This window comes from Gymnoscopelus braueri (genome assembly GCF_963280865.1).
Source record: "Gymnoscopelus braueri genome assembly, chromosome: 6".
Lineage (NCBI taxonomy): Eukaryota > Metazoa > Chordata > Actinopteri > Myctophiformes > Myctophidae > Gymnoscopelus > Gymnoscopelus braueri.
The window spans coordinates 36,952,990-36,979,468 of record NC_137607.1 but is presented as its reverse complement, the minus strand read 5'-3'; the positions used below and the strand labels follow the sequence as shown (position 1 = coordinate 36,979,468).

The 26,479-nt window shown below is 40.8% G+C and overlaps 3 protein-coding genes across 4 annotated transcripts; 1 reads left to right on the top strand and 2 right to left on the bottom strand.

Annotated features, from left to right (window-relative positions):
- Window positions 1-2,135: 2,135 nt before the first annotated feature.
- LOC308087784 (E-selectin-like) lies at window positions 2,136-8,262 on the bottom strand. The gene is made up of 16 exons (XM_080431948.1): window positions 8,169-8,262; window positions 7,867-7,942; window positions 7,276-7,689; window positions 6,984-7,094; window positions 6,655-6,846; window positions 6,287-6,478; window positions 5,832-6,026; window positions 5,400-5,585; window positions 5,049-5,258; window positions 4,717-4,908; window positions 4,364-4,558; window positions 3,956-4,141; window positions 3,588-3,797; window positions 3,147-3,326; window positions 2,909-3,044; window positions 2,136-2,805 (listed from the first exon to the last, which is right to left on the bottom strand). The coding sequence occupies exons 1-16, from the start codon at window positions 8,169-8,171 to the stop codon at window positions 2,757-2,759; spliced, it is 2,727 nt and encodes a 908-aa protein (XP_080288074.1). The 5' UTR covers window positions 8,172-8,262; the 3' UTR covers window positions 2,136-2,756.
- Window positions 8,263-12,150: 3,888 nt separating this feature from the next.
- On the bottom strand, window positions 12,151-18,119 carry sele (selectin E). 2 transcript variants are annotated; one of them, XM_080431951.1, is made up of 16 exons: window positions 18,053-18,119; window positions 17,721-17,796; window positions 17,134-17,547; window positions 16,890-17,000; window positions 16,559-16,750; window positions 16,191-16,382; window positions 15,775-15,969; window positions 15,355-15,540; window positions 15,004-15,213; window positions 14,561-14,755; window positions 14,148-14,333; window positions 13,777-13,986; window positions 13,335-13,514; window positions 13,101-13,236; window positions 12,921-12,997; window positions 12,151-12,813 (listed from the first exon to the last, which is right to left on the bottom strand). In XM_080431951.1, exons 1-15 carry the CDS (start codon window positions 18,053-18,055, stop codon window positions 12,934-12,936), a joined length of 2,550 nt encoding a protein of 849 aa, XP_080288077.1. In that variant the 5' UTR covers window positions 18,056-18,119; the 3' UTR covers window positions 12,151-12,813; window positions 12,921-12,933. The 2 variants fall into 2 exon arrangements, with proteins under 2 accessions (XP_080288077.1, XP_080288078.1); XM_080431952.1 differs by lacking the exons at window positions 15,004-15,213; window positions 15,355-15,540; window positions 15,775-15,969.
- A 3,127-nt stretch (window positions 18,120-21,246) lies between these two features.
- Window positions 21,247-23,289, top strand: LOC308087796 (14 kDa phosphohistidine phosphatase). The gene is made up of 3 exons (XM_080431962.1): window positions 21,247-21,452; window positions 22,694-22,818; window positions 22,968-23,289. The coding sequence occupies exons 1-3, from the start codon at window positions 21,311-21,313 to the stop codon at window positions 23,058-23,060; spliced, it is 360 nt and encodes a 119-aa protein (XP_080288088.1). The 5' UTR covers window positions 21,247-21,310; the 3' UTR covers window positions 23,061-23,289.
- The last annotated feature ends 3,190 nt before the right edge of the window (window positions 23,290-26,479 follow it).

Below are 26,479 nucleotides of genomic sequence, written 5' to 3'. Positions count from 1 at the left end.
GTTAGTGGTATAATGTACCGCATCAGTGTGTGGCTTGGGTTTTTATAGCCTACCTCCCTTGTGTGATATTCATTCTAAAATTATCACAGAATACCTGGATGCATCATAGTTTACTGTAAAGAAATGTGAATGGGTGTGATGAATGATTGAATGACTGACTGAGCCCCTTTCCGGCGCCTAGTCACATAGGCGCCGGAAAGCGGACAGGCCTTCTGGTAAAATGCAATGTATTCAATAAAAACAACATATGCATCAGATGATAAGTTGTTACCGGAACAGATGAAAATGACAAGTTAGATTTTTTTTAGGCAGTTTTCTGAGCACAGAGAGAAAGAAAGCTGAGGGCTGAGAAGGGGAAGCTGACATGCAACACAGGTGTCTAGACGGAATCAAACCGGGAACGTTGCAATGAAACGGTCGACGCACTTTCTGGTCCCCAGCAAGTTAGGCAAGTTACTTCTAAGTGTAATAAGTTACTCTTTACGTATTACTCCTTTAAAAAGTAATACCATTACTTATTACTTGATATTGACCAGAATTAGTTATGTTACTCATACAATACAACATGTTTTTGGCTCAACAAAAATAGTAATGTATACTTGGATTAGTAATTGAAATAACTACAATTGTAATGCAATATAACTGGCAATTATAATCTCTTACACTACTCGTTACTGGGGAAAGTAATAATATTACAGTAATATATTACTTAGAAATAAGTTTATATGGCCCAAAATTGTCCACTGGTCTGCTCTAAGTTTAACCTTTTTTCTTTTTTTGCTGAGCCCCCTGGTATTTTTCAGTCTTCAAAAGATGTCATGACCTTAAGTGACATACAACAATAAGTCAATAAATAACAGTGAGCTGAATCCCAGTGCTGCTGGTGGGAACTCTGTCACCCCGAGGTGAAACATCCAATCTTTCTCTGAACCCTCTAAAAAAACGCTGACTTAAGTAGAATCTGAACTCACTGAAACAAACAATCACTGTTACATGCCCAATACCCCTGAAATGTACAGCATACATCTTGAAGTTATATAACCATTCACAACATGGCATGTCCCCCCCCAGAGACAGGAAGTGATGGAGAGAGAGAGGGAGAAACCAGGGATCTGTAAAAGGAAATACCCCAGTCTGACCTCGACCCCATGAAAAGTCCAGAGTCATCAGAAATGCACCTATGATGAGCTCGGCTGGCAGGCCGAGATAAATATCAGTGCTTGAAAAGTCAATGTAGCTTAGCATTGTGCATGATGTTTTATTGATTGAAGATTGTATTGACAAAACGTGCATACACCGTACATGACTAACTTTGTACATATCTGTCTAAAGGAGAAAACATTAAAAAGTTCAAGAGCTTATTTCCATTGAAAACTATAATCCATTGAATCCATCCAAGCACAATTCATATACTTTTAACATACAAGACAAATAAAATACCAAAGAACGAGGGTACTGTAAAAGAAACCCTGGAAGATGGCCACTCACTGATTCAATTACAGTAGTATCCAGTGATACAGTACATGTATATGAAGGTGTTATGTCTGCCTTGTTATTTAAGATAATTTGAAAACAACACATGCACACGCACACGCACACGCACACGCACACGCACACGCACACGCACACACACACACACACACACACACACACACACACACACACACACACACACACACACAGTCACACACACACACACACACACACACACACACACACACACACACACACACACACACACACACACACACGCGCGTATAGTATAGTTTTGGATGTTCTCCAATTGAACCCAACCATAAAGTAACAGTGCTTAAGTACAATCATTCAAATTCAAATAATGGAATTATTGGATATTTTGTATTTGATACATTGTTTTAATGTACATAATCTGAAACCCATTATTATCTTTTGTATTTTATGCGGACATGTCGCACTCACCAGCATTTCACTGCTTGTTCCTGTATGAGTGAATGACAAATAAAACCTTCTTGATTATTGATCAATATTATCTGTTTTGTTTGGTTATTCTCATCAATTGCATAGATTGTCTAATATGACTGCATAGTGATCATGGTACAACGTACTGTAGCCAAACATTTTAGATTAAAGACAGATACAGAATACCATTAGAAGCTTTTATTCGAGAAAAATCATAAACATAACATAATTACATGTTCACATATACACTATATGGGCCTCATAACCAGTAGTTAGCCTAAATAAATTATACATAAATATGAATAGACATTGTATGCATTGAATTCATTTTTTAAATATATAAATAATCATTTTAAATCACAACACAGTATGATCGCTTTAACTACCTATACTATTTAGAACATTCCAGCACAACAATGTGCTCAATATAAAACTCCCCTTGGAAGTAAAGACACGTGTAAAAGACATTGATGAAAAAAGCAACAATCATGGATAATTTTCTTCCCAAATACAATAATTTGAATACAGCACATATATTTTCCTTAAGCATTAAACCCACTCAATGAGTTTTCAGTTTTCTCTTGGTTAAATACAGGATAAATTATACAATAAATTGAATCTCCTATGTGGAGATATAGACAAACATATATATATATGTTGTTGATATTGTGGGTTTCCTACCAAAACATATAAAAGCTTTTAAATATATATCTTTCACGGTCGGTTGAAGTACTGTGGCCGCTGAATCCAGTCGGCCAATCACACCCTTCAAAGAAGAAATGAGGTATTCTTCCAATCACATTTTGCAGATGCCGGTGTCATTTGAAAGTAGAAAAGGATTCAGGAGGAGACTCCAGTAGATTCTCACTGAAAAGCACAACACCAGAGGCACATGGTTTAAGTGATGTGGCTGAACACAATGAGAGTCAATATTTGATTCATTACAGGAGAGTGGTTGCCTACAACTCACCAGCTGTTCAGCTCAAACGTATTCTTTCTGGTTCTGAGTCGTTTCAGCAGCCAGGCAACCAGGGAGAGACCGGATAGTGAAGCAGCGCCCCCTGCTGCCAAACCCAACGTGGTGGGGTTCACCGAAGGCCCAGAACCTGTTGAACCATACATAATCAGACGTCATTTTAAACATGAACTATGCAGAGCTTAAGAGAAACGTTTGAACCTTAGCAGTCCTTTTGTATTCTCTTCCTTACGTTGGCAAGTAGGCATCTCTGCGGTCCAATTGCCGTGACGATTGCAGGTGATGACCTCTTGACCATGTAATGAGTGGCCTTGGTCACACGTGAAGTTGCACTGGGTGTTGAATATCAGCTCAGAATCTGAACAGCTCACAACGCCATTAGCAGGACGCTCAAGTAAGTCGCACGTCACCACTGTGGAATAAGAAAGAGAGAGAATTGTTTGACATTGCAAAATAGAGCAGAGGTGCTAAACACTGGGTTCTTTGGATCTGGAGCAAAGCTGATTACGTTAGTTTTACGTGGACAATTACAGAATACCAGCACAGGGTATCCTAATTTAGAGATGTGTTGATTAAACAAAGCTCTCAACCCTTCCATTAACTACATAAAGTGTGTACAGGGTAAAATGTTAGTATTCCACATGATATCTGCATACACATCTGTATACAGTACCTGTGCAGGTAGGAGGGGTAGAGTTCCAATGTCCTGTCTGTGTGCATTCCATGTTCATGGACCCCTGGAGTTCATGGCCCTCGTCACAGCTGAAGGTACAGATTGAGCCCTGTGGACTGGGGTCCCCAGGAGACACAGATGAGGAGGGGGACGGAGCCACACAGCTGATCTGGCCTCCCTTAGGGGCCATTTGAGCGGGACATTGCAGTGCTGAGAAGAAGATTTAGATGTCAGTACATGTCACAAAATCATACACATTCAATAATTGTGATAAATTGTGTGAACGATTGTGGTAAAAAAAATAATAATAATAATGTTATATTTCAGAAAGTTACAGGCAAAGATTGTGTTCTTGTGTGTTACAATACCTTTGCAAGTGGGTTTGTCAGTCGTCCACTGTCCCTCTTCAGAACACTGAATACTGGACGCCCCCTGCAGTTCAAAACCTGCACCACACCTGAAATTGCATGTGGCGTCAGGTGGCAGTTCGTTGGTGGCATTACTACACTCCACAAGCAGGAAAGCATCTCCTTCAGGTCGCTGGCAAGTAATAGCTGTAGGACAGACGGAGAGAGAGAGACAATGGAAATTAGATAATACATGATTTGAGCTTACCTCAAAGCTACTGTACATTTTGTGGCCTATGAGTGTATGAGGTGTGTTTTATGACTCGCTGCATTCAAATTCTACTACTGAACCAGTACTTCCTACTAGACCTGCTTTGAGGATGCTAGAATGATACCTGAAGTAGAATGACACCTGAAGGTTGTGCTCACCTTCACAATGAGGTATGTTCTCACTCCACTCCTTTGTTGACGTGCATGTCACTGTGTTTGCCCCCACCAGACGGTAGCCCTGGTCACAAGTGAAACTGCAGCTGTTCTCATAACTAAACCTCATTTCGATGTTATCATCGTGCCCACAGTTGACAGCTCCGTTCTCTGGGTTCTCTAGAAATGGGCACATGATGGCTGTAAAACAAGAGAACAGTGAGTTAAAATATCAATAGATGCGGCACGTTTTCCATTTCATAATGTAGAAACATTATATGTAGGCTATAGCACTACAAAAGTACAAAGTGCTTCACAAAAAAAAAAACACACAGAGAGAAAGGAATATGGGTCCGTACCAACACAGTGTGGCTGTGAGTCATTCCAGTGTCCTGAGGATTGACATTGCAGATGGTCAGACGTGGAGCCAGCCACGAAATAACCCTCCTCACAGGAAAACGTGCAGGTAGACTGGTAGCTGGAGGAGCCCGGAGGATCCGAGCACTTCATGAATCCTTTCTCAGGAACAGATAGCTCCTTACACTGCACCACTGCATGAGACAGGAACATATAAAACACATTATACTATCAGTTATATATTGACACAGGCCACACACTACTTATAATGGATCTTGTGGCATAATTGCGCCTGTCCCTGACCTGGGTGAACTGGTTGTAAGCAGGGACATACCTGTGCAGGTAGGAAGGGTAGAGTTCCAATGTCCTGTCTGTGTGCATTCCATGTTCAGGGACCCCTGGAGTTCATGGCCCTCGTCACAGCTGAAGGTACATATTGAGCCCTGTGGATGGGGGTCTGCAGCAGACACAGTTAAGGAGGGTAGGGGAGCCACACAGCTGATCCGGCCTCCCACGGGGCCCACAGGAGAGGGACACTGCAGTGCTGAGAGGAAGATAAGATTTAGACGTCAGTACATGTCACAAAACCAGACACATTCCATTTTCGTGATAGATTGTGAATGATTGTGGAAAATATATGATCTTATATAGTATTTTCTGAAATACATGTTACAGGCAAAAATACCTTTGCAGGTGGGTTTGTCAGTCGTCCACGCTCCCTCTTCAGAACACTGAATACTGGACGCCCCCTGCAGTTCAAAACCTGCACCACACCTGAAATTGCATGTGGCGTCAGGTGGCAGTTCGTTGGTGGCATTACTACACTCCACAAGCAGGAAAGCATCTCCTTCAGGTCGCTGGCAAGTAATAGCTGTAGGACAGACGGAGAGAGAGAGAGACAATGGAAATTAGATAATACATGATTTGAGCTTACCCCAAAGTTACTGTACATTTTGTGACCTATGAGTGTATGAGGTGTGTGTTATGCCTTGCTGCATTCAAAATCCCATTTGGAATGAAGAGTACTCTGAGTCTGAACCAGTACTTCCTACTAGACCCGCTTTGAGGATGCTAGAATGATACCTGAAGTAGAATGACACCTAAAGGTTGTGCTCACCTTCACAATGAGGTATGTTCTCACTCCACTCCTTTGTTGACGTGCATTTCACTGTGTTTGCCCCCACCAGACGGTAGCCCTGGTCACAAGTGAAACTGCAGCTGTTCTCATAACTAAACCTCATTTCGATGTTATCTTCGTGCCCACAGTTGACAGCTCCGTTCTCTGGGTGCTCTAGAAATGGGCACATGATGGCTGTAAAACAAGAAAACAGTGAGTTAAAATATCAATAGATGCTGCACGTTTTCCATTTCATAATGTAGAAACTTTATATGTAGGCTATAAGTGCTTCACCAAAAACACACACACACACACACACACTCACGCGCACGCACGCGCACACGCACACGCGCACGCACGCACACGCACACGCGCACGCGCACGCACACGCACACGCACACGCACACGCACACGCACACGCACACGCACACAGAGAAAGGAATATGGGTCCGTACCAACACAGTGTGGCTGTGAGTCATTCCAGTGTCCTGAGGATTGACATTCCAGATGGTCAGACATGGAGCCAGCCACGAAATAACCCTCCTCACAGGAAAACGCGCAGGTAGACTGGTAGCTGGAGGAGCCCAGAGGATGTGAGCACTTCATGAATCCTCTGCCAGGAACAGATAGTTCCTTACACTTCTTCACTGCATGAGACAGGACATTTAAAAACACATTACAACACATTTGTGATAATGAGATACGCATACTACAAATATGATTTGTTGGAATAATGGCATCAATTGAATAGCACCACGGGTGCGTTTTTAATATGATTTGATATATGGAGAAAACCTCTTTCACAAAAAGAGACTGAACTTACGTTCACAGGTCGGCGGCTGTTCTGACCACTTTCCAGAGGCGTTGCACTTCATGGGATCAGAAGTGCTCAGTTTGTATCCATCCTCACAGGAATACTGGCACAGGGAGTCGTAGGCATACTGGCCATGCACATGGGAACAACTGACACTCGCTTTTGCATGGACTGTCACCTCCTCTTTGTCACACTGAACAACTGGTAAACAAAACAAAGAAAATAAAGAACAATTCATATTAGATATGAATGCTCCTTGGTATAATCTCTGGACTAAAGGAAATGCACTGTGGTATAATCTGGACTGAAATAAAAACCACATTGAGGTGTTTTCTTACCATGCTCACACTTATCACCGTAGAAACCTGGAAAACAACTGCACGTGTGGTTGTTGATGGTCTCCACGCATTCTCCGTGTTGGGGTTGGCATGAATCCTTCTTGCAGGCAGCTGTGGACAGAAATGGACGAAATACTTTTGCATGACTTTCACACTAACAGACCAGACTCAAATTGTTTTATCCATTTGTGAGAGTGTACAAATGAAACCAAATGAACCCTGACGGGTCCATTTGGTTATATTTGTATACTCTCAGAGTTAAATTAATTAATAATTTGCTTATTTTGCTTACCTGTGAAACACAGAGCCGTCTTCTTATTCCTACACTTCTCATCGTTCCACTTGCCTTGTTCTCTTTCCCTCTTAATGTACATCTCCACACAGTCCTCAGCCAGGTGTTTCTTTCTATTCTTCTTGCCCTTGCCATTGTTTGGTTCATTCTTAGCCCAGTTGGTCGCTTCAGGTGTCAGACTCTTGTTGGTCCCCACCCAGGTCCAGATGTCGTTGATCTTGCGGATCCCAATCCAGTAGTATGTTTTCTGCCTGGGAAGCCAGCTGTTGAGATGAGCGATCTCCTCCTGGTTCTGAATGGCCACCATGTGTGAGTTGTTCATCTTCTGGCACCACTCGCTGGCGTCGTTCCAGTTCATTGTGTCGTTGGAGTAGAAGTAAGACCAGCTCTCTACTCTCGTCCATATACACAGCGCTGAAGGAAGAAGGACAGTTCACTCATTCAGATTGTGCAAATTCCGTTCACATTTTTAACCTTTTAGAGGTCTCTATCTGTCAGATAATAATCAAATATTTCTGGATTAATCTGCAAATACTCCTGCTGTTAGGCCCTGAATGCTTAAGGTTATATATTTTAAATAGATTTACATACTTGAATAAAGACAGATCAGGGTAATCCATGAAGAAATCTGAGATCCACTGGCTCGATGTAATCCAAAACGGTGGTCCTGTAGCAACATAACATTAAATGTAAAAATTACAACCTGAACAAGGACTTAATGAATGTGGAGAAACGATTAAAACATATATGTACACACACACACACACACACACACACACACACACACACACACACACACACACACACACACACACACACACGCACACACACACACACACACACACACACACAGGTATTTGCTGTTGCAAAAAATTGGAACACATCACACTAACCATGATAAGTTTATGTGTGAAAATCTAAAGCAGGTACTCCAAGAAGTATGTATGTCTGTAGTCCGAGTCAGACAGAGTATGAGATGATTCTGTTGCCTCTACAACTCTGCAGGGTTTATATTACTCGAGGAGGCGGGCCCTCGAGGCGGACCTCCGAGGGCCGGCACGTTTCACTTTTCCCAGAACCACAGCCTTTCCAGGGTAAACCCCCCCCCCCCCCTCGGAAACGTATCTCCTGCTCTCACTTTTTTTCCTTCATCCCATTGTGCTGCCGAGACAGAATGCTAGAGCTAAGGAAATGGGGTACCAACACAGGAAATTCTTGTTATAGTTACTGTGAAAGTGTATAATATTATTGGTAAGTGGGTGGTTCACTGGTAATTCCCACTGCCTTCAGTGTTCTATTGTTCTTTTTCAATCATTTAAAATGTTATATGGCAAAGTATATATATTTTTTAATGAGCATTTCTTGTGAGATTAGAGATGGCATAAGAATCATGAGTTAAGACTGCAAAAATGGAAGAGTCATGGGCCTAAAAAAAATAGATATTTCTTAATCAAATAACAATCAAAGCAGCCCTTTTACGAAGGGTGTTGCAAATATCACACACACACAGCAATTAGGTAGGAGAAAAAAACGATTGTGTTTCAACATATCGTTGCGACGCGTTGAGAGCTTGTAGATCTACTATTTTCACCATTTAAAAATGTTTTTAAATATTAATTAAAAAGGAATGGATTTGGACAAGGTGTCCACCCAACGATATACAGAACATGTGGGTCTTCTACTTTAGGCAGTGCACATGCAAGGAAGCCCTTCCTTGGGTTTATTCTAAAGAATTATAAGTGAAATATACAGTATCTTGAAATGTTAAGTTGAAGGTAGGGTAAGTGATATTTTTGGGTTAAAACAAAAAGTATTTTGTTAAAAGGTTAAAGCACTATATTCTGATAGTAATCATTGCTATAGAGTGTTTGTTCAGTAACAGGAGTCTCCCCGTCTCTCCAGCTCTTTAATAAACAGAAAATACATTTTCCGGTAGGTGTCAAAATCTCAGCCAATCAGGAGAAAGTACCCATTTTTAAGCTTCATTTTTATAGTGTTCCAGTTTCAATTTTGCATGCTCATTTCTTAGTGTCATCACTTCCAATTTCACTTGTTTAATCTATATCCTGATTGAGTTCTCTATCCTGATTGGATAAAATTGGAGATGAAACTGAAACTGAAACGAAAATGCATTTTCTGTTTTATAAAGAGCTGGAGAGACAAGGAGACTCCTTTTACTTAACAAACACTCTATAGCAATGAATACTATCAGAATATAGAGCTATTTAACACTTATTTTAACCAAAGAAAATCACTTACCCTACCTTTAAGTTGATCCACTGCAAGCGCACAGTAAAGGCCTCAGTGATGGAAGTACTCACATTTTGTACTTAATTAAAAGTATCAATACCGGAATACCCTATTGATGAAATAGTCTTTTACAAGAACAAGTTCAGTATTCAAAATTGACTTGATTAAAAGTACAAAAGTATTGGCAATATACCAAATACCAAAAGTTAAAGTATGCAGAAGGTCCCATTTCACAAGTTTTCAAATGAATAAAATGTATAATACTCCTTTGAAAATAGCAGATCTACAAGCTCACAATGCATCGCATCGTGACGCATTGTGAGCTTGTAGATCTGCTATTTTCAAATTGCCAAAGTATATATGTCACAGTCACAGGGAGATTGGAGAACCAGGGAGATTGAAGACAGAGCGCTCGTTTTTAGGCACGGGGCTTCGGGGCGAGGCGGGGCTTTGATGCGACGCGGACCTGTCTTTTGTTGTTCCCCCCACGTAGCAACCAGGAAGCTACGCTAGGGGAACGCTGAACACGCGTTCACACGCACACGTGATAATAGTTATTGTCCATGACGGAGGCGCGCCGACTCAGCAGAGTTTGAGGCCGAGCCTCCAGGCGCGAGTGCCCGCGCTGACCGGCCGATGCTCTGCTGAGTCGAATCAGCGCCGTCCCAGTTGTGAACCGATAGGGACAGAATGGATCACTGTGTGTGTGTGTGTGTGTGTGTGTGTGTGTGTGTGTGTGTGTGTGTGTGTGTGTGTCAGGGAGAACCTAAAACAAAAGCCAGAACACAATAAAAGTATCTTAACAGTCCTGCTTTCAATAAACCAAATTGAAAGCATGAGCGCATGCGCGTTTGAGCATGCGTGTGTGCGCGCGCACATGTGTGTGCATGCGTGTGCGCGTGCGCACAAACGCGCACGCACACACACACACACACACACACACACACACACACACACCCACCCTCCCTCTAGTCTGGCTTGCATTGCCCTCTAGCGTTGGTTTTACAGAATTGCCTGAAAACAAGCGCTCCGTCTTCAATCTCCCTGGTTCTCCAATCTCCCTGTAACATATATAAGTCTGAAGTGGTTTTGCAATAATAAAAAACATCTGCAAAGTCATTAGAAACTAAAGTTTTCAAATAATTATAGTGGAGTAAAAGTTCAATATTTGCCTCTCAGATGTAGTGAAGTAGAAGTAAAAGTATTGAAAATTGGAAGTACTCCAGTAAAGTCAAAATACCTCAGAATTGTACTTAAGTACAGTACTTGAGTAAATGTACTTAGTTGCTTTCCACAACTGATAGGCCTGCAGCCCTGCACACTCTGACAAGACAACACTTAGGGAGAATAGGAATTCTCCAGCAGTATTATATTAATTATTTACAATTGCTGTTCACCACTTGTAGGCCTGACACAACTTTAAAAATGTAACTCATGTCAAAGGATGTCATGTGCTCAGCAAAAGAATAAATACAAGTGCATAATGGGATTACATTTCTCTCTCTCGTGCACACAAATGTGTGTTAAAGGGATTGTTCACTTTTTTCCCTATCGATTAGTCAATTATTAGAATAATGTGAATCATGACCAGCGGACCGGTGGCAGCGGTTCCGGTAGGAGACACAAAAGAGACTCTTTGTGTCTCCTACCAGAACCACTGCCGGTCATCAAATTATTGGTTTAGGAATGCGAAAAAAAAAGAAAAGAAACATGGGCTGACTAATCGTTCGGAGAAAAGTCATTTTGGTGGTGAACTATCCCATTAACGTGAATTTTATGGGGGTCTCAGTGTTTTTAGATGGGTCACAGTAGCAGAGGCGCCTGTTGACTAGCCAACAGGTTTTTCCACAGATGTGATGGCTCATATCCTGATTCCTGCTTCCTGTCCAACCATTGACAGTGGAGGGCAACAGGTTACACCACCACCACCTGAAAAACAAATGGAGATTTCCTCCCTCCTTTTAACAGTCACTGATAGCAAGCATCAAAGTGAGAGTGACACCAAGTAGCTAGATGATTAAATAAATGTAGAGATCCAACGGATACAAGAAGAGTGGGCACTAAAAGAAAAGTGGCACCTCAATGTAAAATTTGCTATTTTGTGCAAAATGTAAAAAAATAAAACATTTCTTTAGTAATGTAAAGTCGGCAGATTTGTACATGCACAGTACATCATTATCAGACTTAAATTTACTCTTCAACTTCTTGTTTGTAGTAATTTGTAGTAATTGTAGAAATATTAGACCTTAAATGTTCAATCATGTTCTAATGTTTACTTTACATTACTTAACACCGTTTTCCAAATATTTTATTTGTTTAACATTTTGGACCAAATTACATAATAGTAATGGAATTATTGGATAATTTTTCTTTGATACATTGTTATAATGTACATAATTTGAAACCCATTATTATCTTTTGTATTTTATGTGGACATGCCGCACAAACCAACATTTCACTGCTTGTTCCTGTATGAGTGAATGACAAATAAAACCTTCTTGATTATTGATCAATATCTGTTTTGTTTGGTTATTCTCATCACTTGCATAGATTGTCTAATATGACTGTAGATAATGATCATGGTACAACATAGCCATACATTTTAAATTAAAGACAAATACAGAATACCATTAGAAGCTTTTATTAGAGAAAAATCATAAACATAACATAATTACATGTTCACATATACACTTTGGGCCTCATAACCAGTAGTTAGCCTAAATAAATAATATATAAATATGAATAGACATTGTATGCATTGAATTCTTTTTTTCACAGTTGTGTCACAATATATAAATAATCATTTTAAATTACAACACAGTATTATCATTTTACAAACTACCTATACTATTTAGAACATCCCAGCACAACAATGTGCTCAATATAAAACTCCCCTTGGAAGTAAAGACACGTGTAATAGACATTGATGAAAAAAGCAACAATCATGGATAATTTTCTTCCCAAATACAATAATTTGTATACAGCACATATATTTTCCTTAAGCATTAAACCCACTCAATGAGTTTTCAGTTTTCTCTTGGTTAAATACAGGTTAAATTAAACAATACATTGAATCTCCTATGTGGAGATATAGACAAACATATAAGATACTGTGGGTTTCCTACCAAAAAACAAAAGCTTTTAAATATTTCACAGTCGGTTGAAGTACTGTGACCGCTGAATCGCAGTCGACCAATCACATCCTTCAAAGAAGAAATGAGGTATTCTTCCAATCACATTTTGCAGCTGCCGGTGTCATTTGAAAGTAGAAAAGGATTCAGGAGACTCCTGCAGAAAGAAACAACACGTGTTAACTCAGTAATCAAGGTTCCTCACACTTGTTTCCTTCTGTCACATAACATCACCCTACGTCCCAAAGTGTGTCCTGAACTTACCCATGATGGTGCTCTATATGAGGATGTCACTGTCAATGCTGTTTCTGTAGTGCTGTGGAGGATCGAGTAAATCCTCACTGAAAAGCACAACACCAGAGGCACATGGTTTAAGTGATGTGGCTGAACACAATGAGAGTCAATATTTGATTCAATACAGGAGAGTGGTGGCCTACAACTCACCAGCTGTTCAGCTCAAACATATTCTTTCTGGTTCTGAGTCGTTTCAGCAGCCAGGCAGCCAGGGACAGACCGGATAGTGAAGCAGCGCCCCCTGCTGCCAAACCCAACGTGGTGGGGTTCACCGAAGGCCCAGAACCTGTTGAACCATAATCAGACGTCATTTTAAACATGAACTATGCAGAGCTTAAGAGAAACGTTTGAACCTTAGCAATCCTTTTGCATTCTCTTCCTTACGTTGGCAAGTAGGCATCTCTGCGGTCCAATTGCCGTGACGATTGCAGGTGATGACCTCTTGACCATGTAATGAGTGGCCTTGGTCACACGTGAAGTTGCACTGGGTGTTGAATATCAGCTCAGAATCTGAACAGCTCACAACGCCATTAGCAGGACGCTCAAGTAAGTCGCACGTCATCACTGTGGAATAAGAAAAAGAGAATTCATGTTTAACATTGCAAAATAGAGCAGAGGTGCTAAACACTGGGTTCTTTGGATCTGGAACAAAGCTGATTACGTTAGTTTTACGTGGACAATAACAGAATACCAGCACAGGGTATCCTAATTTAGATATGTGTTGATTAAACAAAGCTCTCAACCCTTCCATTAACCACATAAAGTGTGTACAGGGTAAAATGTTAGTATTCCACATGATATCTGCATACACATCTGTATACAGTACCTGTGCAGGTAGGAGGGGTAGAGTTCCAATGTCCTGTCTGTGTGCATTCCATGTTCATGGACCCCTGGAGTTCATGGCCCTCGTCACAGCTGAAGGTACAGATTGAGCCCTGTGGACTGGGGTCCCCAGGAGACACAGATGAGGAGGGGGAAGGAGCCACACAGCTGATCTGGCCTCCCTTAGGGGCCATTTGCGCGGGACATTGCAGTGCTGAGAAGAAGATTTAGATGTCAGTACATGTCACAAAATCATACACATTCAATAATTGTGATACATTGTGTGAATGATTGTGGTAAAAAAAATATATAATAATCTTATATTTCAGAAATACATGTTACAGGCAAAGATTGTGTTCTTGTGCGTTACAATACCTTTGCAGGTGGGTTTGTCAGTCGTCCACTGTCCCTCTTCAGAACACTGAATACTGGACGCCCCCTGCAGTTCAAAACCTGCACCACACCTGAAATTGCATGTGGCGTCAGGTGGCAGTTCGTTGGTGGCATTACTACACTCCACAAGCAGGAAAGCATCTCCTTCAGGTCGCTGGCAAGTAATAGCTGCAGGACAGACGGAGAGAGAGAGAGACAATGGAAATTAGACGATAATACATGATTTGAGCTTACCTCAAAGCTACTGTACATTTTGTGGCCTATGAGTGTATGAGGTGTGTTTTATGCCTCGCTGCATTCAAATTCTACTACTGAACCAGTACTTCCTACTAGACCTGCTTTGAGGATGCTAGAATGATACCTGAAGTAGAATGACACCTGAATGTTGTGCTCACCTTCACAATGAGGTAGGTTCTCACTCCACTCCTTTGTTGACGTGCATGTCACTGTGTTTGCCCCCACCAGACGGTAGCCCTGGTCACAAGTGAAACTGCAGCTGTTCTCATAACTAAACCTCATTTCGATGTTATCTTCGTGCCCACAGTTGACAGCTCCGTTCTCTGGGTGCTCTAGAAATGGGCACATGATGGCTGTAAAACAAGAGAACAGTGAGTTAAAATATCAATAGATGCGGCACGTTTTCCATTTCATAATGTAGAAACTTTATATGTAGGCTATAGCACTACAAAAGTACAAAGTGCTTCACAAAAAAAAACATTTACTATCATTATACTATCAGTTATATATTGACACAGGCCACACACTACTTATAATGGATCTTGTGGCATAATTGCGCCTGTCCCTGACCTGGGTGAACTGGTTGTAAGCAGGGACATACCTGTGCAGGTAGGAAGGGTAGAGTTCCAATGTCCTGTCTGTGTGCATTCCATGTTCAGGGACCCGTGGAGTTCATGGCCCTCATCACAGCTGACGGTACAGATTGAGCCCTGTGGATGGAGGTCTGCAGCAGACACAGTTAAGGAGGGTAGGGGAGCCACACAGCTGATCCGGCCTCCCACAGGGGCCACAGGAGAGGGACACTGCAGTGCTGAGAGGAAGATAAGATTTAGATTTCAGTACATGTCACAAAATCAGACACATTCCATTTTCGTGATAGATTGTGAATGATTGTGGAAAATATATGATCTTATATAGTATTTTCAGAAATACATGTTACAGGCAAAAATACCTTTGCAAGTGGGTATGTCAGTCATCCACGCTCCCTCTTCAGAACACTGAATACTGGACGCCCCCTGCAGTTCAAAACCTGCACCACACCTGAAATTGCATGTGGCGTCAGGTGGCAGTTCGTTGGTGGCATTACTACACTCCACAAGCAGGAAAGCATCTCCTTCAGGTCGCTGGCAAGTAATAGCTGTAGGACAGACGGAGAGAGAGAGACAATGGAAATTAGACGATAATACATGATTTGAGCTTACCTCAAAGCTACTGTACATTTTGTGACCTATGAGTCTATGAGGGTGTGTATTCAAAATCCCCATTTGGAATGAAGAGTACTCTGAGTCTGAACCAGTACTTCCTACTAGACCTGATTTGAGGATGCTAGAATGATACCTGAAGTAGAATGACACCTGAAGGTTGTGCTCACCTTCACAATGAGGTATGTTCTCACTCCACTCCTTTGTTGACGTGCATGTCACTGTGTTTGCCCCCACCAGACGGTAGCCCTGGTCACAAGTGAAACTGCAGCTGTTCTCATAACTAAACCTCATTTCGATGTTATCATCGTGGCCACAGTTGACAGCTCCGTTCTCAGGGTGCTCTAGAAAAGGGCACATGATGGCTGTAAAACAAGAAAACAGTGAGTTAAAATATAGATGAGACATGTTTTCCATTTCATAATGTAGAAACTTTATATGTAGGCTATAGCACTACAAAAGTACAAAGTGCTTCACCAAAAACACACACACACACACTCACGCACAGACACACGCACACGCACACGCACACGCGCACACACACACACAGAGACACAGACACAGAAAAAGGAATATGGGTCCGTACCAACACAGTGTGGCTGTGAGTCATTCCAGTGTCCTGAGGATTGACATTGCAGATGGTCAGACGTGGAGCCAGCCACGAAATAACCCTCCTCACAGGAAAACGCACAGGTAGACTGGTAGCTGGAGGAGCCCAGAGGATCTGAGCACTTCATGAATCCTCTGCCAGGAACAGATAGTTCCTTACACTTCTTCACTGCATGAGACAGGACATTTAAAAACACATTACAACACATTTGTGATAATGAGATATGCATACTACAAATATGATTTTTTGGAATAACGGCATCAATTGAATAGCACCACGGGTGGGTTTTTAATATGATATGATATATGGAGAAAACCTCTTTCACAAAAAGAGACTGAACTTACGTTCACAGGTCGGCGGCTGTTCTGACCACTTTCCAGAGGCGTTGCACTTCATGGGATCAGAAGCGCTCAGTTTGTATCCATCCTCACAGGAATACTGGCACAGGGAGTCGTAGGCATACTGGCCATGCACATGGGAACAACTGACACTCGCTTTTGCATGGACTGTCACCTCCTCTTTGTCACACTGAACAACTGGTAAACAAAACAAAGAAAAAATAAAGAACAATTCATATTAGATATGAATGCTCCTTGGTATAATCTCTGGACTAAAGGAAATGCACTGTGGTATAATCTGGAGTAAAATAAATACCCCATTGAGGTGTTTTCTTACCATGCTCACACTTATCACCGTAGAAACCTGGAAAACAACTGCACGTGTGGTTGTTGATGGTCTCCACGCATTCTCCGTGTTGGGGTTGGCATGAATCCTTCTTGCAGGCAGCTGTGGATAAAAATGGTGGATAGACTTTTGCATGACTTTCACACTAACAGACCAGACTCAAATGGACCCTGACGGGTCCATTTGGTTACATTTGTACAATCTCAAGAGTTAAATTAACTAATAATTTGCTTACCTATGAAACATAGAGCCGTCTTCAGCTTCCCACAGTTCTCATCGTTCCACTTGCCTTGTTCTTTTTCCCTCTTAATGTACATCTCCACACAGTCCTCAGCCAGGTGTATCTTTCCTTTCTTCTTGCCCTTGCCATTGTTTGGTTCATTCTTAGCCCAGTTGGTCGCTTCAGGTGTCAGACTCTTGTTGGTCCCCACCCAGGTCCAGATGTCGTTGATCTTGCGGATCCCAATCCAGTAGTATGTTTTCTGCCTGGGAAGCCAGCTGTTAAGATGAGCGATCTCCTCCTGGTTCTGAATGGCCACCATGTGTGAGTTGTTCGTCCTCTGGCACCACTCGCTGGCGTCGTTCCAGTTCATTGTGTCGTTGGAGTAGAAGTAAGACCAGCTCTCTACTCTCGTCCATATACACAGTGCTGAAGGAAGAAGGACAGTTTACTCATTTAGATTGTGCAAATTCCGTTCACATTTTTAACCTTTTAGAGGTCTCTATCAGATAATAATCAAATATTTATGGATTAATCTGCAAATACTCCTGCTGTTAGGCCCTGAATGCTTAATGTTATATATTTTAAATAGATTTACATACTTGAATAAAGACAGATCAGGGTAATCCATGAAGAAATCTGAGATCCACTGGCTCGATGTAATCCAAAACGGTGGTCCTGTAGCAACACACATTAACACACATAAAAATTACAATCTGAACAAGGACTTAATGAATGTGGAGAAACGATGAAAGCATGCACACACACACACACACACACACACACCCACACACACACACACACACACACACACACACACACACACACACACACACACACACACACACACACACACACACACACACACACACACACACACACACACACACACAGGTAGTTGCTGTTGCAAAAAATTGGAATACATCACACTAACCATGATAAGTTTATGTGTGAAAATCTAAAGCAGGTACTCCAAGGAGTATGTATGTCTGTAGTCCGAGTCAGAGTATGAGATGATTCTGTTGCCTCTACAACTCGGCAGGGTTTATATTACTCGAGGAGGCGGGCCCTCAAGGCGGACCTCTGAGGAACGGCCCGAGGACCGTTTCACTTTTCCCGGAACCGCAGCCTTTCCAGGGTAAACCCCCCCGCCCCCCTCGGAAACTTATCTCCTGCTCTCACTTTTTTAATTCTTCATCCCATTGTGCTGCCGCGACAGTGTGTAAGATTATTGGTCGGTGGTTCACTGGTAATTCCCACTGCCTTCAGTGTTCTACTGTGTTATTTTTCAATCATTTAAAATGTTATATGGCAAAGTATATATTTTTTTTTAATGAGCATTTCTTGTGAGATTAGAGATGGCATAAGAATCATGAGTTAAGACTGCAAAAATGGAAGAGTCATGGGCCTAAAAGACTGGCAGAGTAGTAATGAATAAACAAAGAGGGTGCTTCTTTGACATGAACAATGTCAATGTCAGAACACAATAAAAGTATCTTAACTGCTTTCAATAAACCAAATTGAAAGCATGAGCGCGTGCGCGTTTGAGCATGCGCGTGTGCGCGCGCACATGTGTGTGCATGCGTGCGCATGTGTGTGCATGCGAGTGCGCACAAACGCACACACACACACACACCCTCCCTCTAGTCTGGCTTGCATTGCCCTCTAGCGTTGGTTTTACAGAATTGCCTGAAAACAAGCGCTCCTTCTTCAATCTCCCTGGTTCTCCAATCTCCCTGTAACATATATAAGTCTGAAGTGGTTTTGCAATAATAAAAAAATCTGCAAAGTCACTAGAAACTAAAGTTTTCAAATAATTATAGTGGAGTAAAAGTTAAATATTTGCCTCTCAGATGTAGTGAAGTAGAAGTAAAAGTATTGAAAATTGGAAGTACTCCAGTAAAGTAAAAATACCTCAGAATTGTACTTAAGTACAGTACTTGAGTAAATGTACTTAGTTGCTTTCCACAACTGATAGGCCTGCACACTCTGACAAGACAACACTTAGGGAGAATAGGAGTTCTCCAACAGTATTATATTAATTATTTACAATAATTGCTGTTCACCACTTGTAGGCCTGACACAACTTTAAAAATGCAACTCATGTCAAAGGATGTCATGTGCTCAGCAAAAGAATAAATACAAGTGCATAATGGGATTACATTTCTCTCTCTCATGCACACACACAAATGTGTGTTAAAGGGATAGTTCACTTTTTTTCCTATCGATTAGTTGATTATTAGAATAATTTGATGACCAGCGGACCGGTGGCAGCGGTTCCGGTAGGAGACACAAAGGAGACTCTTTGTGTCTCCTACCAGAACCACTGCCGGTCATCAAATTATTGGTTTAGGAATGCGAAAAAAATAAAGAAAAAAAAACATGGGATGACTAATAGTTAGGAGAAAAGTCATTTTGGTTGTGAACTATCCCATTAACGTGAATTTTATGGGGGTCTCAGTGTTTTTAGATGGGTCACAGTAGCAGAGGCGCCTGTTGACTAGCCAACAGATGTCAGCCAATCTTTTCCACAGATGTGATGGGTCATATCCTGATTCCTGCTTCCTGTCCAACCATTGACGGTGGAGGGCAACAGGTTACATGAATGAGACCCACTGACACCACCACCACCTGAAAAACAAAAGGAGATTTCCTCCCTCCTTTTAACAGTCACTGATAGCAAGCATCAAAGTGAGAGTGACACCAAGTAGCTAGATGATTAAATACATTAATGTAGAGATCCAACGTATACAAGAAGAGTGGGCACTAAAAGAAAAGTGGCACCTCAATGTAAAATTAGCTATTTTGTGCAAAATGTAAAAAAATAAAATATTTGAAAAATTGTCTTTAGTAATGTAAAGTAGGCTGATTTGTACAAGCGCAGTAGATCATTATCAGACTTAAATTCACTCTTCAATGAATTTAAAAAAACTTCTTGTTTGTGATGTCCACAATTATTGGATTTACACGTTTTGTAGCAATTTGTAGTAATTGTAGAAATATTAGACCTTAAATGTCAAATGTTCAATCATGTTCTAATCATGTTTACTTTACATTTCTTAACACCGTTTTCCAAATATTTAATTTGTTTAACATTTTGGACCAAATAGCCAATTACATCGAGGTGCCCACTCTTCCTAGGTGCCCACTCTTCCCGTTACCGATCCAACTACTCAAAACAAATCATTTATTTTGTATACATTCATTCTTAAATAAATATGAATGGCTTATAGCCTAATCTAACATCATCATACTAAATCTACAAATCATTCACTCTCAAGTGCATCAAAATGTTTTGGTTCAAGTTCAATGTTATTATAACATTTAAAAAAGGCTTTTAGGCTCAATATTCCTTCCAAAAAAAGTGATCTATACTATAAATAAATTATCGGGCAATTGCTGGCTGCACCTTTAAGCAGCTTCAAAGTCTGGTTCTTAAAGACAGTGGTTCTCAACCTTTTCAGGCCTATTTGACTAAACACACGTTTTCTGGCAGAACTTTCACATGGATATGAAACTAGAGGACAAAATATGACTCCACGTCTTAGGAATTAATTATTGGGTGAGTACAGACGGAGTTTAGAGCACTTTTATGGCCGCGCAGATCGGCACTACACAGTGGGGGACCGAGAGAGATCTATGACTGTGTATTTGGAATACTTGAAATGTATGTAAGATCACAGACATTCTAGGGCTATTTCAGGCCATGACCCCAAAATAATCATATTTATTTTGAACTAGGGACCCCTGCACCCTGATAAGCACTTACTTGGTATGTAGGAGTTGAGGCATTACATTTTGTTTGACTCGGATCCACAGATCAATATTGTGAAAATAGCAGATATACAAGTTCACAATGCCTTGTTGTGAGCTTGCCAATGTGTTATATAATAGCGTGTTGATTACTTTTTATGCATTAATGGTCTTTTTCTTTTATTTATTATCTTTTTTCGTTGAGGTCTTAAAAAGTCCTTAAATTGACACTTCACTGTCATCTGGGGACCCTCCAAAAATAATGTGGGGACCCCCCTGAGGATTCCGAGCCACAGGTTGAGAACCACACGAGTGTGTGTACGCCCTTATATCCATATATGGTAGCTATGACTGCTCTCTCTGCACCATGTTGTCTGCTGTCGTTGGAAGAACGGTGTTCAAAGCGGTCGCTGGTGCTCTGAGGCTAGGCACTGCAGCTATGGCAGACACACTGGCTAAAGTCCCCGATGTTGAGATTGATCCTGAAGGAACCTTTAAGTACATATTAGTGAGGATAAATGTAAAAGACGGAGATGTGCACAAAGATATAGTAAGAGGCACAAAAGATGCTAAGTATCACAGTAAGTTCAAGCTAAGTTGTAGCGGGCTTGTTTTGGTGCGCGTTGCTTGATTTCGCTTTGCTTCCATTGTAGCACACGACGCTCGTCAGTCACGAGCGTCATGGCTGAACTTCAACCTGTTTTTTGCACTTTCTCCATTTACAACCCGTACATCTACATAAACGTTCATATTTCAAATATAAATTGCTTACCCCACCGCCACGGATGTTACAATGATTTACGGGCCCTCAGAAGTACCCGTATCTTCCGTATTGTTTAATAAAAAGCATTTTAATCCGATTGGTGGCCATTTTTTCCATATGCTTTCAACTACGCGACCCTATCGGTGGGAGGTGTATTGCACTCTGATACACTATAATTATGGGGAAATGGCCACCGTTGGCTAGCTACACGATTGTCCTTGTCTTAAGGCATGATCGTCAGGTCTTCAAACGCAGTGGTCTAAGTAACTAAGTACATTTACTCAAGTACCGTACTTAAGTACAATTTTGAGGTATTTTTACTTTACTGGAGTATTTCCAATTTTCAGTGCTTCTACTTCTACTTCATTACATCAGAGGCAAACATTACACTTTTACTCCACCACTACAATTATTTGAAAACTTTAGTTACGGGTTACTTTGTAGATTTTGATCATTATTACAAAACATACATTACCCACTTCAGCCCTATACATTTCGGCCATTTGAAAATAGCCGATCTACAAGCTTGTGTTGCATCTTGTAGATCTGCTCACACCTGACCTCACATAGCATGCATTGTGAGCTTTTAGATCTGCTATTTTCAAAAGAGGTGTATACATTTGAAGACTTGTGAAATGGGACATTCTACATAATGAGTACTTTCTAATATTGTACTTACTCAAGTACATTTTGAATTCCGGACTTGCACTTAGTTGTAACGGAGTATTCTACATTGCAGTATTGATACTTTTACTTAAGTAAAAAAATTGAGTTCTTTTTCCACCACTGTTCAAACTTAGAGCTGACCAAAAGACACCTTGTTACTGTGTGTACCAATGTCACCCCATATCAGGACCTCAGAAAGGTGCACATGTGCACGTGCAAACTGGACGAGCTTACTGTCTGTTCCAATGGTTCATTGCAATAGCAATTACATAGCTTCAAGTTAAACATATTACTTAAATGTCTAAGAGGCATCTTGGGTTGGATTAAATATAATTGTTGATCATTTATATAAGTCCAACATGTGTATAATTCTAGACATTTTCTGGTTTACAGATAACATATTTGAGAAGGTCAGCCCAGCCATGGAGGCATTGGGACTTGAGTGCAAGTGCCTTGGAGGGGGCAAGATAGAGCACAACACTAACAACAAAAAACTGAGAGTGTTCGGAGAATCAACTGTAAGTGCATCATTGCATATAGGAGATGCAAGTTCCTTATTCTCTCTCTCTCTCTCTCTCTCTCTCTCACACACACATACAAATTGTACAACGAATATATTCATGTTTATATATTATTGTTATTGACAATATTTGTCCAACCTTTCCAGGGCTTCGGCAAAGCTGACCACTCCGTATCCGTTGAAAAGCTGAAGAGTGCTTTCAGTGACTATGAGATCACCTGGTCAGATGACACAGAATAGGATGGAAACTGCCAATGTCACCGCTTTTCTCGTCAGATGTTAACTTACTTCACATGCAGCATTAGCTGGAATGTGATTCATTTTTTCAGTCTTGAGCAATCTGCACACCTATTAACTTAAGAGAATTCTTCTTATCTCTGAAGCAAAAAGACAGTTACAAAATCTGCATTGGCCCTTTTGTACCATTCACCATGTTAAATATTCAAATAAACAATTGAACTGCTTTTCATTCTGTGACACATGCTTTTGAATATATATACTGTATATAACATTTGATCAGCTTTTCAAATTTCTCATAGCTGAGCCAGAAAAATAGAGAACTGGATGACTGAAACAACTATAAAAATATCAAAAGTGTGAAGTTAGAACAGCTACAGAATGTAGAATAAACATACTTAACAACATCTGGAGCTGTTATACACAAGCCCTGTCAGCAGGAAACAATATCAGACACCTAAGGACATACAGTGCGTAGTGTATTTAGGCTTTCAACCTGCCATCCCTATTTTTGGCATGTGTGAGCAGAGCTTGTAGATCAGCTATTTTTGAACAGTTTTTAATAAGGTTTAAGTGGTTAATGCACATACTGTAATATTCAAATTCCTACATAGGTCAGTGGGTTGATCACTACACTAACACAACCAGCACTTAGGACACTCACGCTAAAAATACATGCACTCTTGGAACTGTTGATCCAAGTCACTTTGGAGTTTGGCCCCAGTATCACAGACATTTAAATTCAACAAACATATTTCTGCCACCTCTCTGACTAACAGTTATCCCTTCTTACTTGAGGTTCAAGTATAGCACACCATTTGGTGGTGCAGGTTGGGGCTGGCTATGAGCCAAGTGAAAACTCCACAGGAAAGCTATCGTGATCGCAAAACATCCTGCTGCTTTGAGGGAAAGTTTGTAGGGAAAGGAGTCGCAATGGCGTCATCTGTTTGCGGTACTTGCGATAAGGTAAAACATTCTACTTTTCAAAACAGATCTAGGGCCTACATCGATAGCAGTGCTTTTAAAAATGTTTTATAAACAGATGCCACTGATTTTGCCATGCCATACTCCCTCAAGGGGTTTTTCCATCTGTATTCAGGCCAGGCCTGGAATTCCAGCCCTCCCCCAACACAGCTGAAGTGCCCTTGAGCAAGGCACTGAACCCCCAACTGCTCCAGTGGAGCTTCTCAGTGGCCAACAGTATGAAACTGTGGTTGTACTGGTCAGCTCCCAGGTTTTAATGTGTGTGCAGGGCTTTGCTGAAAATGAACACTTGTGCTCAGCTACTGCCCTGGGTAAACAAAATTCTTTAATGGTTTATTCCTGTGTTCTTAAACACTTTAATTGGTAATTTGGTATTAGACCAACAATTTCCTGAGCTTCAATCGCTCTTATCAACAAAATACATTTTGGTTTGCTTTGATTAATTTAATTAACAGATTAATTGGTGAAACATGGCTGATAGAATAAACATTAAACATTAAAAATCTTCTACATCGCAGAAATAATATCTGGGAACATCTGGGGTTGACCGGATAGCCGAAAGGTTAGGGTGCATATACCACATAGGCTCTAATGCCTAACAGCAAGTCCCTGGTTTGATTCCTGGTCCCACCAGATAATTTGTTGCATGTCACTCCCTGACTCTCTCCTTGTTTCCTGGCTAGAAAAGACCCCAAAATAACTTTAAAAATACATTTTATCACACTTTTGTTTCAGAGCAGATATTTCCATGACAATTCCTACAAACTCCATTACTCTATGACTACGTGATTGTGCAGTAGCCGGTCCATGACTAGTGGTGGAAAAAATACTCAAATGTTTTACTTAAGTAAAAGTATCTACTGCAATGTAGAAATACTGTTCCAAGTAAAAGTAAAATTGACTTGAGTAAACGTACAAAAGTATTGGTATCAAAATGTACTTAAAGTACCAAAAGATCGGCTATTTTCAAATGGCCGAAATGTTTATAGGACTGAAGTGGTTAATGTATGTTTTGTAAAAATAATCTAAATCTACAAAGTAACTAGATACTAAAGTTTTCAAATAATTGTTCTGGAGTAAAAAGTACAATATTTGTCTCTGAGATGTAGTGGATTAGAGGTAAAAGTACTGAAAATTGGAAATACTCCAGTAAAGTAAAACATACCTCAGAATTGTACTTAAGTACAGTACTTGAGTAAATGTTACTTTACACCACTGTCCATGACCATGACCTGATACTGTACATATGGAAAAGTGTTCATCAGAAACCCACCTTGACTCTCATCAACAAGACTACACGTGAACTATGACAGAAGTCATGCAAATATCCTGTATTCTTAAAAATACCTCTTCCTGCCAGAATCCCAGCCAGTTTCCTGCACACCGATTAGAATTAGAAAGGTCAGAAATGACCACCACCCACATTCATCTTGTAAATTACTGAGCTTCCCCTGTAATGTGGGTAATGTGATTGTTTGCCAAAATCAAGCAATGCACTTGTTCAAACTGTAACTGTCCTACACTGTATGTTTAAGTGTACTTTATGATTGGAAATACTATCAAGTATAGCATTCATTCTTTATTTCAAAACAACCTGCCCAGCCCATGTTGGCATGCAGTATAACATAGTAAGACACATTCATAAATAGTACTCCTCCACTATATTATACAGGCTACTACTGCAACATTCTGCAAAAATATTTTACCCTGTGGGGTTCATATTTTAAGTACAATGCATGCAGCCATGCACATGGAGCCATGCACATTCCTTTCATTTCAATGTGATGTGAATCCTACCCTATGCAAGAATACTGGAAGTAGAGTCACAAGAATGATTCAGACCTACAGTATAGGAGTGTAAGTGTTAGCGTTAATCTACTCCCATTTCCTACATAAGAAGTTAGTCCCTTCCTGTAGCAACAGCTGCTCACACCTCAAGCTGCCGGGAACAATGTAAGACAAGATGGGAGATGGTTTACCACATCACTCAAGATCTTATCACTCCCTAAGAAGAACAATAGTGGGTTGTACACTGATTACATGAAATCGTTAAGGCACCAGCCACTGAATCACCCAGACAGAGGCTTCAAAGGGAGAAATGCCTCTCTTGTGCATATTTGGAAATGAGCCTAAATCACTTTGGCCTTCCCATAAACTTACTGTAAGCCTTTACAGTAAGCCATATAGGCCTATTTTTACCTATATTTACTGTACGGCAATATATATCCTGATAGTTTCCAATTCCCAATTTCCCACTGCATAGTATTTATCCTTCACCAAATCTGTGTGTGTGTGTCATTCTGTCCGGCGTAACTCGGAAAGCGTCTGACCGGGAAAAAAAGTCTCAAACTTGATATGACCCTGAGGTGTGCAGTGCCAAATGGCAAATCGGACGGACCAAGGGTTTTACGAGAACAGAAAAAACACGTATATGTGTA

Coding starts and splice junctions, on each gene's coding strand:
- LOC308087784 (XM_080431948.1), bottom strand. Junction 7,690..7,866: donor CCTGATCTGTCTTTATTCAA/GTATGTAAATCT, acceptor TTCTTCCTTCAG/CGCTGTGTATATGGACGAGA. Junction 3,327..3,587: donor TACCCCTCCTACCTGCACAG/GTACTGTATACA, acceptor CTTATTCCACAG/TGGTGACGTGCGACTTACTT.
- sele (XM_080431951.1), bottom strand. Junction 17,548..17,720: donor CCTGATCTGTCTTTATTCAA/GTATGTAAATCT, acceptor TTCTTCCTTCAG/CACTGTGTATATGGACGAGA. Junction 15,214..15,354: donor TGACATACCCACTTGCAAAG/GTATTTTTGCCT, acceptor TCTTCCTCTCAG/CACTGCAGTGTCCCTCTCCT.
- LOC308087796 (XM_080431962.1), top strand. CDS start 21,311: ATGGCAGACACACTGGCTAAAGTCCCCGATGTTGAGATTGATCCTGAA. Junction 21,453..22,693: donor AAAAGATGCTAAGTATCACA/GTAAGTTCAAGC, acceptor TCTGGTTTACAG/ATAACATATTTGAGAAGGTC. Junction 22,819..22,967: donor GAGTGTTCGGAGAATCAACT/GTAAGTGCATCA, acceptor CAACCTTTCCAG/GGCTTCGGCAAAGCTGACCA.